Source organism: Anser anser (genome assembly GCF_964211835.1).
Source record: "Anser anser genome assembly, chromosome: 6".
NCBI lineage: Eukaryota > Metazoa > Chordata > Aves > Anseriformes > Anatidae > Anser > Anser anser.
Window position 1 is genome coordinate 16,804,874 of NC_139726.1, and position 15,561 is coordinate 16,820,434.

At 41.4% G+C, this 15,561-nt stretch overlaps 1 protein-coding gene across 1 annotated transcript in view; it reads right to left on the reverse strand.

The window, feature by feature from the left end:
• Positions 1 to 2,941: 2,941 nt before the first annotated feature.
• Positions 2,942 to 15,561, reverse strand: part of OSBPL11 (oxysterol binding protein like 11) — a 38,018-nt gene continuing 25,398 nt past the window's right edge. The window contains exons 8-13 of the mRNA XM_083840644.1: positions 13,662 to 13,802; positions 12,414 to 12,912; positions 10,620 to 10,806; positions 6,970 to 7,152; positions 6,186 to 6,339; positions 2,942 to 4,853 (exon numbers count right to left, since the gene is read on the reverse strand). Of these exons, the coding sequence (XP_083696770.1) occupies positions 4,776 to 4,853; positions 6,186 to 6,339; positions 6,970 to 7,152; positions 10,620 to 10,806; positions 12,414 to 12,912; positions 13,662 to 13,802 (1,242 nt within the window). The 3' untranslated portion in view covers positions 2,942 to 4,775. The remainder of the gene's footprint in view (positions 4,854 to 6,185; positions 6,340 to 6,969; positions 7,153 to 10,619; positions 10,807 to 12,413; positions 12,913 to 13,661; positions 13,803 to 15,561) is intronic.

Below are 15,561 nucleotides of genomic sequence, written 5' to 3' on the forward strand. Positions count from 1 at the left end.
CAGCAAAGAGATGAGGTAGTGACTTGAAATGATTCTCAGTGGAACAAAAGCCAGCACCCAAGAAGTTATTCAGTTGATCAGGCAGTCCTTAATACATTGTGAAGATACCCGATAATCCAGTTTATCGAAGCCTGATTTGCTGCAACTCCCCCACACTTTTTTTTCCTTTTCAAATGGGGAATTCCTGGGTGTCCTTAATGATTCAAGTGGCCATGTGGAATTTCTTGAACAGAAGAAAAACGTGCATGTGCAGGCACTACTGTTCCAGCCTAAGAAGTCTCCATTCAGGATGTCTGGACAGTTCTTTCCACCACCACCACCCCTCCCACCACCCTGGTACCCAGTCTGGTTTCCAGCCGCCTCCAACCAGCAGGTCCGTACCACAGTAATCCTGTCAACACAGGCACGTTGGCCAATTCTTCTTGCAGCTCTTTCACACGCACCCCGCTGCGTTACTCAACCTGAAGAAACATGATCAGGCAGAGCTGGGACCTTTCCTTCCCATAACCACCGGACCAAGCCAGATAGCCTCTGCAGTGGAAAGGCAATTAACCCAACACGAAAGGTAAGTCACACCTCACTGAACCCTGGCACTGCAAATCTTAATCCTTGCAAGCAAAAGGCAACAAAAACCTTAGCTGCTACTAAGAAGCCCTGCAAGCCCATACCTGACATGCACCTACACAGAGGTTCTCCCAGGAGAAAAGGAAAGAGGAGTAGTTTGCTTGCCAGCACGGCATGGATCAACCTCCAGACGCCAGGGGAAGGGAGTAAACCATGTAAAGGCCACAAGCAGCCTCCAGCCGAGGCTCCCCGATGTGGAGCAGCAAAGGAGATCCGCAGGGTTGCTTTGGTTTCTCAAAACACATGGCTACGACAGCGCCAGCACATACAAAAAGCTCTTCTCGTCTCACTGTTGTTTCCGCCTTTTTGGAACACTTCCACAGCCCCTAAACTAAAGGTAGCACAAAAATGTCTCTAATTCCCTCAGAAGGGGAATGAATTAGGTTGCATCAAATCTAAATAACAAAAAGCTGCATCAGCTGCGATGTACAAGTTTCCACTTGCAACTGTTACCCTACCTGTCATTCTCCGCAGTCACCCACCTGGTTGCTACCTCTGTCATCTTACCAATTTAATCCTGTCTCTCGAAGCATATCTTCTCTGGTTCACCATAAACACCACCCTTTCCACCCACCCAACTTCAGCCTTATTTATTTAATGCATTAATCACTGCTCTGTCTGTATGCCCAGGAGGAACAGAGGGCATGATGCAGCTTTTCTAATAGAGAGAGAAACTGAGAACACACCAAACTCCCTCTACGCTGTCAAATCCTTCCTTCCTGTAATATTCAGTGCAGTTTCCCCACTGATTTTTTCACAAAGTTGTTTGGATATAGCACTGGTGAATTTATTCACTTTTTCTTCCAAGTTCAGTTCAAGAGGCTTTAAAATGCACTCTGACCTGGTCTTCTTCCAGAGGCGACCAGGACCCAGAGGGGTCAGCCTGTATGAACTGAAAGCTGAAGGCTGCAGCTCCGATTCTGAAGGCTGGAAATTCTCCTAGGGAGACAGATTTTGCCCTAGGCTCGATAGTTTACACTGTAGATACTCCACTCAGAAGAGTATTTTAAGAAATGCCTCCTAATTTATTCCCCTCCCCATGCCTGCAAACAAACTCTGCCATTTACGCATTCATTCCACCCACCCCCCAATGAAAAACAAGTCAATAACCAAGCTTTCAGGATCATACATTTGCATTCCCACATTAAAAAGTGACACGCCACACTCAGCTCTCCATGAGCAGCAGGATACCCAGCACCTCTGAAGAGGGCCAGTTAAGCTCCAAGATCTACCTATATCTCCAGGAGCCCTAAAACCACTGAGATCAGTAAGAACTTTGCTCTTAAATTCAGTAGATCCCAACCAAGCCAAAAAAAAAAAAGGGGGGGGGAACAAGCCTAAATCCTAAATTTTGCCATGCTCCCCATTTAACACACTGTGGTTCTACACAATACCTATACAGGAAGCAGCAGCGATCCCTTCCCTTCACTCCAGAAATCACAAGATGGGAACAAGAGTAGTTATGCAAGAACCAAATCTGGTCAGTGGGAAAAATACATGGCAGTCTGCTGAGTACTCGCAACTCTTAGAAGAATCAAATAAATGTCACATAATTTATGTTGGATATTAGGTGGCTAGATTTTTTTAAAAAAACTGTTTTCAGCTACATCCTCTGTTTCCAGAAATAAGAAATTTGCATCATCGCTAAACTCACACCATGAAGCCATTCCAGTTCTTGTGATCATCCGAGCAAAGGAAGATTTTACCTTTTTTTCCTAGCAGCACCCACATGTTAAAAGGATTCATCTCATGTTTTAAGACTACTACTTCAGCATTGCTGTATTTTTTTTACACAACAAAACTAGTAACAGCTTTCTCAATGTGAAACCATAAGCATCCCAGACAACGGTGGAAGAGAAATAACTTGACTTTATATAATATAAGGAATGCAAATGGGTTTAGGGTCAATATGTGAGCTTTTCAGTCTGCTTTACAGCCATCACCTTGACACACTCACAAATCAAAGTTTCAACCAGAGCTCAGCAACTGAGCCATGGATCTGTATTTTAATAAGCACAAGTTTATCAGCTGAGCATACACTAGGGGAATACGTTTGGACTTTGCACCAGAGCCCTTGCCGTTTATTTAAAGAGCATCCACCGTGTGACAGAGATAAAACAACTAGGAAACATACAAAGCACTGTCAGTCTATGTTCTTCCCCTCTGCCCATCCCCAGCTTGGTACGGGTACCAAAGAACTCCTAGACAGAGGAGGCCCACATGCTGCCACCATGATTCCTACCCCAAATCCTTGAATTGCCTGAGAAGCATGTCCCAAATGTGCTGCAGAACCAGAAACAAGGAGGAACTAATCCCATGGTTTTCATTTTTATTTTTATTCCTGGTTGAACATGAAAATGCCCAATAGATAACCAAAACTAAGAAGACAGGGTAGTTGTATAGAATATCACAAACAAGACAGCAGGGTCTAAAACACATTCTTCTGCTGGAGAATAGAGTTACTACTGAAGTGCACAGTGCCAAAATATCCCGCTTTAAGGGCCAGTGAAAGCCCTGACAGACAGATCTCCAGCATAAAAGACAACAATCAATTCTTCCTGGCCACCTGATCTCTGGGAAAGCAAACAGAACAAATTATTTATTTTGTAGTTTTATTGTCCCCACCCCCACCTCTCACAAAGGGACTATGACTCGCATGGAGATCTCAGTGCATTTCACAGCAAAAAAAAATCAAAATAGTTGTGCATAAATGCAACTTTTTCTTTTGCACAATTTACAGTTTGTGTTGAAAGTTAACATGGTTATTTAAACCTTCTGATGCATTCTTACACTTGTATCTTCTCCGCAGAAAACACCTTACCAGATCACAAAGATGTGAGTTCTCATGAGGATGGATCAGGTGCAGCCATTGCCATGGCTGGGAAGTGGCAGATAATGTTATATACACTGACTGGAAGACTACATCAGAAGAAAAAACAGAGTAAGGCACCACTGTTGGAAAAATTAAGGTAGCTTGTAGTTACAACAATAACGAAAGCCATAGTAGGTACTATTCTTAATTGCCAGCAATTCTTAGACTTCAATAAAATAGTTATAAAAAACAAAGGATGTTTGTACCTGAATACAGTTTCCTGATATCTGATTGTGTTTCAAATCAATACCCAGTCTTCAGTATAATCAGCTTTTTGCCTTTTTTTTTTTTAATGGTAAGATGAAAAACCAAAGCCTACAGTCCATGTATTCACAGGCCACATTTCACTGCTTTGTTCTGAATAACACCACAGGAGAAAAACCAAAACAATCCAAAGGATAGTTTGTAACACTGATACTTCACCTTTGCGATGATTTGATGGGTAGAGAAGTTTAAATACAAAATCGTGTAGTTTCTGTTCTGTTTGAAAGCCTTAGTCCTTAGAAGAGAAGGTGGAGGAGAAAAGGCCAAACCTCAGTACATTACAACATGAGAAAAAAAAAATCAAAGTCACTCAAAGATTTAATAAAACTAGGAGTTGAAAAGTGTTCAAATTACTTTTCCAATTCAAGTCAATTATTTCAAGTATATTAAAATGTTTCAGAGGAAAAATTTCTCCATGGTTACAATTCTAATTGCTTTTATAAATCCATAAAAAAGAACGGTAGTCTCTACGTATATTCCATATTCCTCTGATGCATGCACGCATTCTCTCTGAAGAAAAAAGTTGTCGCAATCCAGTTGTTTCTTAACACTGATTTCAGGCACGTCTTCCAAACACCTCTCCAGTTTTTGCCAAAAAAGGTTTAATGCTGGGCATAAAAGCAGCAATTTGTTGGTGCTGTTGTCTACACGGGTACTGAGCATGTTTCAGTTATTAGAGCTTGATGTAGAAAAAAGTTCCCACGTCACTCCAAAAACCAAACAGTTCCTTCTTCTCTTAGGCAGCTTTTGCAATCAGACCTACTTAGAAGAATCTTATAGAAGTCAGATAAAATCTTCTGGATCATACAAAAAAACAAGTTGGTTGAATGTATCTGGCAAGTTTGTCTCTACCACCTCGTTTTGAACAGCTTTAAAGTGCCCTAGTTTATTTCTTTACGCTCATTTAAGTTTTCACTATTACATAAAAAGGGGACACTCAGTGTGATTACTGTGTTTCGAGAGACAGGGAAAGAGAGAATATCAGAAACAGGAAACTCATCTGTAAGCAGCTTTTCTAGTTAGTGTCCGTTTGCTGAGCTTGCACAGCAGAGACTGCTTTCCAGAGGGGTTTATGATAAACCCAGCCGTCTCCCTGCAATTTAAAGAGAAAACACAGTTATAATACAGACACTGCCTCGGTAGAAGTCTCTTCACACAGCTAGTAGACTGATAGCTGTGAAAACCAGAGGGACATAGCTTCTAACTTTAACTCCCACAGACTAAGACAGATCAACTCTGCAGGCTTCTGAGACTGCTTCAGAACATGCACGACTCCCGCTGAGCTACAGCGCACTCTGGAAACTGGCTGCACTTGCAATTAACCCAGATAGAAAGCCATTCTTCTCAACTCCATGATCCAGATTTCTTTAAAAAGACAAAATAAGGCACCAGCAGAGGGGCAGCTATCCAGTGGTTATTAGCTCTAACACAGCCCAACTGGTTTCTTGGAAATAAGTACCTCTGGACTACGTTTAAAATTTTCTGGGTAGATCTCTCTCACATTAGTGACAGAAGTTGACCTTATCTAAATCTAGATACTAACAACATAAATGTCTAAATCTGAGCTGATCACGCTAACATAGCTTTATGGAACAAAAAAGTTTATTGGAGCTAATGATCCTAAAAAAACCAATCACATACACATCACCTTTTTAACCTATACTTTAAAACCTTGCTAGACCACAGATACCTTGAAGAAAAAGGCAGGGGAGTCACATTACTGCAATTTAGTAGGTAAAGGTTCCACAGTTAGGTTTTAGCTGAGTCCTAATCTCTTGCATGGGTCTCAAAGATCTCGATGCAGTTCCATTATCATCTGGATCACAAGGAAAGCCTATTTTAAAGTTACCACATCAGCAGTCTCCTGTCTTTTGGGCAGCCTGCAGTTCAACTTGTTAAGTCTTACTATGTTATTATTACTACCATTATTGCAATGCAGGATAAGCCACTGAACAAATACGCTCCATCCAAAACATAATGTGCAAGAACAGAAAGTTCAAAATACAGAATAAATTCCTCTTCCTTCCTAACAATAATATTTTGCGTTTACATGGACACAACATAAGTGCAATTAGTACCACTGATTCTTTTCCTCAGGTATTTACTGTGGCAGTCTGCTTATACAGCACATACGCGTAAAGCCATTTTCCACATGCCATGGGGAAGAGCTCAGTAAAAGGGAGAATCACAGAACAGGCAAATATTTCATTGTACAGTACTAGAAAACAAGAGCATTTGGGAAAGGAAAGGTAAAGTCACACCTGGGAGCTGGTACGTCACCTTACTCCTCTGGATCCCACGGAGCTAATCTATAAGACCCAAGGCCAAATACTCTGTTCTGACAGGACACATACCCACACGTGCACCTGCTTTGAGTGTAGTTCTGCCTTTGCCTTCATCAACAGCTATCTACTTTGGGACTTACTTCTTTGAGGAAGTATTTAGTACACCAAGGTGTTTCTGTTTCAGCACGAAGCCTCTCTTCATTCCTCTGTCGTTCTTCAAGGGCTCGCTTGTGCTCTGTAGCCTTATCGATGTCTCCATCCCGCAGAGACTCTGTTACGCGTTGCCACAGCCTCCTACAAACCAAGTTTGTAACTTCAGTTTTCGAAAGTTTTCTCGGTATGCAGCCTCACACTGCAGAGCAGGATCATTGCGCACTCCCCTCCACTTACACAGGACAAACTAACACAGGACAAAACATAATGGTGCAGCGCAGGTGGAAGGGCTCGTGGCCAAGCCTTACATCTACAGCAGCAGTAAGGAGCAGATAAGAATGGCTCCGTGGTTTTGGCTGCGCCAGTCTAACATCTGTTTGCACACCCTTTAGAAGCTGCTACGGAAGTGGAATTCAACAGGCAGTTTCTTGGGAGGACCTCCCTTGGCTGGAACTGCCCAGCTGCGTAGCTGATGGTTAAAAAACAAAGCAGATAATGAGGCTTTGCTCTAGCAGCACTTCAACTCATAAGACTATGTCCATGAACAAAAGGGACAAGGTAAACAGCCAAACACCCGTGGTACTGATTTCTCATCACTATTATGCACTTAATTTCGGGGGTTTCATTGTTGTTTTGTTTTTTAGAAGCAAATAAAGATCGCTGCTGCTAAGCATAATTCACAAATAATATCTTCATTTGCAAATCCTCCCAAGGTATTCACCAGACTGCTCAGGACAAAAAGGGTCAGATGGTAATAAATAGATATTTTACCTAGATTCAAATGGTCCTTGTTTCTCAATGGGCCGGACTCGTTTTCTTGTCACCAGCAGTTTTGTCAAGTCCACGTGTTTTGTCTCCCCGTTGCTGTAGGTGAATTCGAGCATGCTGTTCCACTCTCCTTGCACTCTGCACACCACTGTGTTTGTCGTGTTCTGCTTCACTTCACCCGTGACTCTAGGAAGCGTTAGTTTTTATTCTTAAAAGGCCATGGCCAAAGCCACCTTAAGACTATTCATTGCATTAATCACAACTCCATTCTGAGTGAGTTTGTACACTTGTCACACTGTCTTTACAAATGTCAGTTACTTGAATTGCATTTGCATGGAGAAGCTCAAAGAACAAAGTGACTTTCACTCATTGCTCCAGTTCTCTTCATGTTACTCAGGAAACTCAGTTTTTGGCTGCAGCTTAAACTTGTTTCAAATCTTTTAATGGCATTTGAAGTGAAAAAGGAACTAACACAAGGTACCTCACACGTAACAAGGAGTTGATCATTTCCACTTGAAATACCACATCAGGTGTGTAGTTCAAATTTTAAAAATACAAATAAAAATGAAGCTTTCTACCAGGACTATCTCCCTACCTGCTGGCACTTCATTTTATGTCACTGTTCTCCATATGTAAGTGGTCTCATTTCTATGTTGCTCACATAAGCATCACACACACAAAGGCAGAAGGGAAGGTAGGAAATTCCACACTACCAGATGAACCAGGATAACAAGGTATTAAAAATGTCTTTCTAATATCCAACATTTCATCCAAAGTCTCGCTCAGACGTTCAAGCATTGCAATAATCACACACACATTTTTCTTTTCAACATCAAGACCTGTCCAAAGGCCACCTGACACCCATTTCATCATGAACTAAAGAGCAGAAATTTACCGAGCACGAAATTTACCATGCAAATTGCCATGTTCAAGCAGAAGTTGTGATTCTTCCTCCCAGAAAGAGCAAACTATAGCATTTGCAAACTGTGCAAACAATGCCTAAGACATGCTCTCACTTGTCAGGTGCTGCATGTTTCAAAGGACACTATCTCCAGCTTCCGTTAAACTCCGATGACCTTTGCACAGCTTCTATAATCATATCCAACTCCACACTGCTGGTCTGCTCGCATTTACCCTGGGCAGCTGCACACAGAGGAGTGGAAAGCAGCTCCTCTGTGCTCCCACCCTGCCACACAAAAGCACCAGAAGCTCCAAGGAAGGAGGAGAGCAGCACGCAGCTGTGCCCCGTTCCCTCTTTCATATGTACTGATCACCTCCATCTGCATCTGTATCTACCTGTCCCCTAGTGCTCAAGCACACAGTTCTCTATTACAAAAATAGAAGATTCATTCATGAAAACAGGACGGAGTTAGTGTAACATGGGCAATAAGAGCACATTTACATTCAGGTGTTTTATCCTGAAGTTAACAAATGGTAACAGTTTCTGAAAATAACTGAAAAAGCAGGCCACAAGCAAGCAGCCTTCATTTTGTGTTGCCTTCTCACCCTGTGGTTCTCACCCCTTGCTAAAGCCCCTGTCCTCCTTCCTGCAGATCTGCAAATAGGCTGCATCCACAGAACGGCAGACCTGCATGTCCAGGCTTTGCACTTACATTTCCCCAAGATTAAGCTCTTCGTCTTTCCAAGTGCTGTGCGGTGACAACACTGACAACCCAGTACTTTAATACTAATCATAAAATTGTCGTCTCTACTTAGCTTAAAGCAAATGAGGTTTTACCACTCGTGCAGCGTTACAAGGTGCAGCACTGAGCAGCTAAATGAAACTCTTATAGTGACCTCTGTTTCCTCCTGTTGCATTACTCTACGGCATACAGCCATTCCCAGCATTGCAGATCATGATTATGTGCCTGAACTAATGGTGATTAAAAACCTGGTAGCGTTTATTTGCTAACTTGGCATGATTGCTATATGCCTAGTTATTACTAAATCCTGAGTTTCAGCAAGCTGAAGGGGTGCAGGACCACGGAGCCAATACCCAGCTGAGGTCTAACAAGAGTCACTACAAAAATCTGTAACATTGCCATGGCAACTCACTCACGTTCTGCATAACCATGACAACGCTGCTGCTTCCCTGTCAAGAGGTTCCTTTTGGAAATGTCCAGTCATAGCCATGTCACATTTCCAGTAGTTACGGCACCTTGAACAGATCTGGCCAAGAAAGCCTCTATATCCGTGCATAATTTCATAGACACAAATAACAGAACATTTTCCAAAACCAAACCATTAAAGTAAAAGTTATGGCTTATATTTATGGCATAACAGGAGCTATCAAAAGGTGGAAGGAATAGTCTAAACAATGGAAATAAGGATCCCAAATGATATATTTTTGCTCTGTTTCAATCATGATGCTTTCTCATCACACAAGCTTCAGTTCTCCAAATGCCACTGGGATGGGGAGCTATGGCTGCAAGCTAAATTCAAAACATGTATGGGAGTCTAAAGGGCAAAGCAATTCAAGACGCAGACTTGAGTGTTTTTTCGTTGGTTTTAACACTAAATGGAGCTTTACCCTAATGTTTCAGAAAAAGCAATTTATAGAAGACTGATTTTTTTTGCAACCTGTGAAAGCAACCAACGTTTAAGACGTCCTGATACTCTAGGCAGTTACATACTTCATTACTGCCTCAGACATTTACTTTAAGGAAAGGTTTAAACAAGTGCAATAAACGGCTGAGAGCAAAATGTTCTGCAATCAGATATTCTGTGTGACTACTACTTCATTTTCTCCTTACTTAATTTGTTGTCACTATATTAGCACGAGGCTAATCTGCACCATGCAGTCTTACTATAAAAATCTCTGAAAACATCACTGTTAATGAGTTTCAAAAGATTTTGTACCAAGCATGCAGACGTTTCCTGGAATTTGCTGGAAGTAACCCCAAGCAAACTTTTGCTGGGTCTTCTTTCTTTCACCAGTTAGTCTTTAAACATGGGCATACATGAAGAATGAAGAATCACTGCTACAAGAGCTAACATTCTTGTCTTTGAAAACAAAAAACAGGTACTTCTACCTGGAAGTTTTTCCTAAGTTGCTTAAATTTGATAGGATTTCCGTATAAGAAGCATAAGAGGAAGACCACTAACTAACAGAAGACTATTTACGAACATTCTCTGTGATATTTTTACCTTTTCATTAAATGCCAGCTGGGGACTCCTTCCATATGACAAGTAATACTGCTGAGGTATTCAGTGAGGAAATGCAAGGCAATACAACTACAAAGCACATTACAAACACGTAACCCTTTATGGCAGTAGAATCAGCCTCATTTCAAACAACATGCAAATGGAAAAACAAGAAATATTAAGCAACTTATGTCAGTATTAAGAAATCTGCAGCAGCCAGGAAGAAAAGCCAGGAGCCCTGTTTTCCCAGTGGTTTGAACCAAGAGTCATACAAACATGGAATTCCCTTACTGCCTCTACACACAATCTAACTTTTCCTTGAGGATCACGAGAAGCAGGGATATTATTTAAGAGCACAGTGATACCTCAAGTATTCATGAGCAGCAAAACCACCTAACTCTCAGACTATCAAAACACTTACTCAGCACCCAGAACAGGGCAGCCACACAACTACTAGAGTTCTAGAGCACAAAACTACGTGGAAAAATAGAACAAGAAAGTGTCCTCACCGATGCAATTTGCCACCGTACAAGGGCTTGGTGTGGAAGTTAATACTTGCAGAATAGCCAGTCTTCGCACAGTTAATGTTGACTTTTCCTCCCAGTTCTACCCAGGGAACAGTTAAAATTGATCGAGCGTATGCGCAGGGCAGAGAGAAAGTATATTCCTCCTCATGTTCCAAGAGACTTAAGAGACCTGTGTGAAGAAATTTAGAACACCTTAATTAGCACCATTTTAGAAATGATCAAGTTAGTTATTGAAATATATCCAATACTGCATCTGACTACATTTCTTCATAGACCCCTCACACAAATGACACTTATTACAGATTCAGGAAAATGTTTCTACCTAGAAAGTACTAACCTAAGTACCACGTCATTTCAAAAAAGAAACAAATGTATTTATCCTAACAATATTGATCCATAAAGTACAATATTGATCCATAAAATACAATATTGTGCTGTGCAACATACTTTTCAGTCATATGTGAAAGGGCTGTCACTGTCTTAAGAACAGTTCCAGAACACAGCAACACAAGATTTACGCTGCCAATAGGAAGTAATGAGTGAGTACCCTGAACTGCAGTTCTTGAGGGAGGGTAATATTCCTGTTCCATTTCCCCTACATTTAATATATCCTACCCTATCTGAAGGCAGGTAGCAGAGAACCTTCCCTGCTGCACTTACCTGCCAAGAGAAACTCAACTCTTTCCTGACAGTATCTTTTGCAATAAATGTCAAGAATCTCACAAAAACTAGAATTTTTCTTTGGGCATTAAGATACATGGTTTTGTTTGAGTCCTACTAAAAAAAAGAGTCACACCATACAAAATCTACCTCTCAGCATTACAAAATCATAGTGTGACAACTGACTGCTGTCTGCATCAACCCATGCCTCTGCAGCATGCCATCACTGTGCACCTCTGACGTTACTTTTCAGAGTTTCTCTTGTTCTTCAGACTCGTGACATGATTTGAGAAATACCCTAGAGGAGACATGAGCTTCTGAAGTCACCTGCTACAGGCAAAGCATCGAGATGTGCCTTCCACATCTCCTGCCATGCTCGCTCTCTTGTCAGGTATGCAGTTTGCGATTAAGTGCCTGCCCCCATATATTGCCGGTGGCTGGGCAATATACCCAAGGAGCACAGAGTGGGCAATGCTGTCTCATCTCTTGCAGGAATTACTAGCGCTAAATGGAAATTACAGCTCAAGGGCAGTTACCCTTCTCTGTCCCTAATAGATCCAATTTCTGTGGCAGAAGAAAATTAAAACTTAAATAGTAAGATACATAAGAGCAATACATGCAAATGAATAGCACTTGTATTTAATAAATATCTGATGGAAGTTAATTCATCCAATGCTTGGGAACATTCACAAACACTGATTTACAGTAACTGCCCTTCGGTTCGAAATTCGAAATTTTATTTCCAAATACAATCCTGATTTTTGGCAAAGAGTAAACTTATGTAGTCATCTCCCCCCCCCAGTATGAAAACCTGCTGTTTATAATGAGAGCTTGTGGTATCCTCTGTGCTTTGTAAAGTACTAAATCACCAAACAACTGTACATTAAGGCTCTCAGATCTGAGATTAAAGGAAAACCAGAAGTACAAGAAAAAAAATGAAAACCCACAACAGCAACTGACACCTCCGCAAACAGATTTTTCTGAAAAGTCTTTGAAACAAAACTACCAAGCAGCATTCACTTGTACTTTTGCCAGAGGCATACAACATCAGGTTTTTCTCTCATATTAGCATTTTAAACAATATTCTAAAGTGAAAAGGAAAAACGTTACACTTACCCTCACCAACCATTGTCACTCCTATTGACATTCCTAAGAATTTACTTTTTGTCCAGACGTGAGCATTGACACACATCTTCCTCTCCACACACTCAGCATAAAACCCTGAGACGGGAGGATGGTGGGACACTTGCTCAGCCACAAATTTTACTGTATAGTAGTCCGACTCTGTTTGGCCTTCCAGATCTTTAGACAGAGTTACTTGCTCTGCAGGGGAGTGAGCAGGTAAGTTACTGCCAGCATCAGCAGCTACTTCACTCTTCGGCATCCTCCAAGAGCAGTGAAACGTTTCCCCGATGATTGGATTGTACGGTTTCTTTGCGATAGCTCCTTTGCGACCTTCGTGAAACGAAGTGAGATAATACTCAACAAAGCGGATCATCCTCTCCTCGGGGGTGGTGCCATTTGTGATTGCAATGAAGAGATCCGGGTGGGACATGAAGTCCGCGTACATCTCCAACAACGATCGCTTCTCTAAAATAAAAGTAGGAAGAACCACCTGAAATAAAACAAAACCCCAGAACACCTCGTAAGTGAAATGAAGAGGCAGGCATTTTTATAAGGGAAGTTCTCAGGTGGAAGATTCTGTCTTGCTTTAGACACTGTACTTTCAGACTGAACCTTACAGTCCCTCCTCAAAGGTATGAGGGAAACAGAGTTGATCATAGGTCTCAGAAAATGGATTTACAAGGAAAAAGAACATAACAGGTACAATTAGGACAAGTATTTGAAAGGGACTAAGCTCCCTTTAAAATAAATAAAGGAATCAACTGCAAAGAAAGGGATAATGTGTTCCACATCTGCAGAGAAAACAAGCAGGAAGGAGCTCAAACTATAGCAAGGAAGGTTCAGAATAGAGGTTAGGAAAGGTTTTGTCTAATGGAGAGAAAAGCATGCAAGCTATGCCAATATGCTTGACAGCCTGCAGAGTCTCTCACCATAGAAAATAGGACAACCATCAATCAGAAATTAACTTTAAATTAATCCTTTACCTTTGAGCAGAGGATCTTATAACTTTCTCATATTTATCCACCACTACAAAAAAAGAAGTGGTATCTTTTGCTGGGACATGAAAACATTTTAAAGAAAGAGGCTGTATCAGTCTTTTCCTTCCCCGAAGTGGCAACTAACCTCACATAATTCACCTCTGTTGTAATGAGCAAGACAGGGTGTCTCAACCATGAGATCCAACAAGTCCATTTAAATCAGTTGCATTCAAAGAGGTGTCTTCACACTTCAGTTACTTACTCTTGTTAAATCCATGCCAAGTTTCAGCTGAGACAAGAGATGCAAGATAACACTGCGCTGCTCTTCCACTGCTCCTACGTTATCTTCTTTATCATCACCAATATCCTCCAGCTCCTCATCTGGATTTATTTCTTCAGGTTCCTGCAATAAGAGCCATAAACATCAGCTCAGAGATGGGACTGTCCACACAATATCCAAAAAAGGATTTCATATTGTAACTATCCCTGTATGATAAAAGAGACTAACCAGATCCCTGCAAAGACCTACAGAGTAGAATATTCTCCCAAGATGCTGAAGAACTCAGAAGGCCATTGAGATCACTCAGTGCAGATTTTACTTAGAATATTCTGGCTAAGATTTCTCATAATCTCTCACACAGGTCAGAAAAAAGTATAAAAGCAAACATGACTTGTTTTCCTGTAGCTTTGTGAACTAACAGAATGGCAAGTCTTTAAAACATACACAAAAATAGTGAAGCAAAAGCTAGCAGAAATTCTGGCCACCTTGATGACACCCTTCCACCTCTACACTACTGCCTCAACTACTTCCAGTGTTGTTGCCATCATCGCTCCAAAGGTCGCAGGAAATAGTAGTTCCTAGTTACCTGCATTCTGTCATTCAAGATGACAAACAATTAACATATCTACGGGCTCCACAAGCATTATCCATGTTGCTGATGGTTCCAAAAGTGTAACAATAAAGGAAAAAGGAAAAGCAACTTGGAGAAGTTCAACAACAACAAAAAAAACACACACAAAGCCACCACCCACACACCACACGTCTGTTAGTATAACCGAAGTACCCAGACAGACTAGCAGAAATAAAATGAGCACCGTTTTAATGACCACCATCCCACAAGCAGGATGGATGAATGCTTCAGCAGAAGGGAGGGTGTATTTCCAGCTCTCTGAGTAGCGTCTTCTTGAGACAACCAGCTGGAAGGAGGCAGATGCAGAGGGGAGATGCACTGAACGCCACAAGAGGGCAGCGATATGCATTTGCCCAAAGGAAGGCCTTTTCCCTGGATCAGCAGCCATCAGCTCAAGGCAAATTTTTGACACACCCAACCACGACAGAAAGCACAAAGGTCCGCAACCTCGTGCAGGGCCCATAACCTGATGAAAAACGCAGTATCGCACAGGTGAGTCCTTTCCAAGGATGCTACACTGTTCTGCTATCGTAAATAACAGAGCTGAATATATCCATGGAGTGTGATAATACTAGTCGTATCTCAACTACAGACAGGAGCATACTTTAAGCGCTTGGCCTCACAGAATGGCTCGGGTTGGAAGGGACCTTAAGGATCACCTAGCTCCATCCCCTCTGCCATAGGAAGGGATGCCATCCACTAGATCAGGTTGGCCAAGGCCCCATCCAGCCTGGAATTATCTCCCTTAATTAGAAGAAGGAAGGAACCAAAGTGATAAATTTGAAAGCTCTTGGTTCATTTGCTTTTTGTTTGTTGGTGTTTTGTTGCCTTTTTTTTTTTTTTTTTTATACTTCGTGACAACTAGTCTGAACTATTTAAAAACATAAACCATGGCAACTGAAAAATCTTCAGGTTTTATATTGCTAAAAGATAGCAAAGTGAAACAGATGCTGCTGCAGGGACATACAACAGCACACTGCCTTTTCATAACGATAGTCTTACGCAAAGAACTGTGTGAAAACAACTGGTATAGAAATAACGTAATTACGATTTTCTACCTCAGTTGGGAAATCATGTTCTTTTTAAATAATCCTGTTCTTTTACTTTAGTGTTTTGCACTTCATATTCTTTTTGACAGTTATAATGATATAGGCTATAGCTGTATTTCAAAACAGCAAGCCATCCTGAAGTCAAGTGATGAGAGTTGCTCAGATTAAGAAAAACAGATGCAGTAAGAACTGGAAAAGAAAG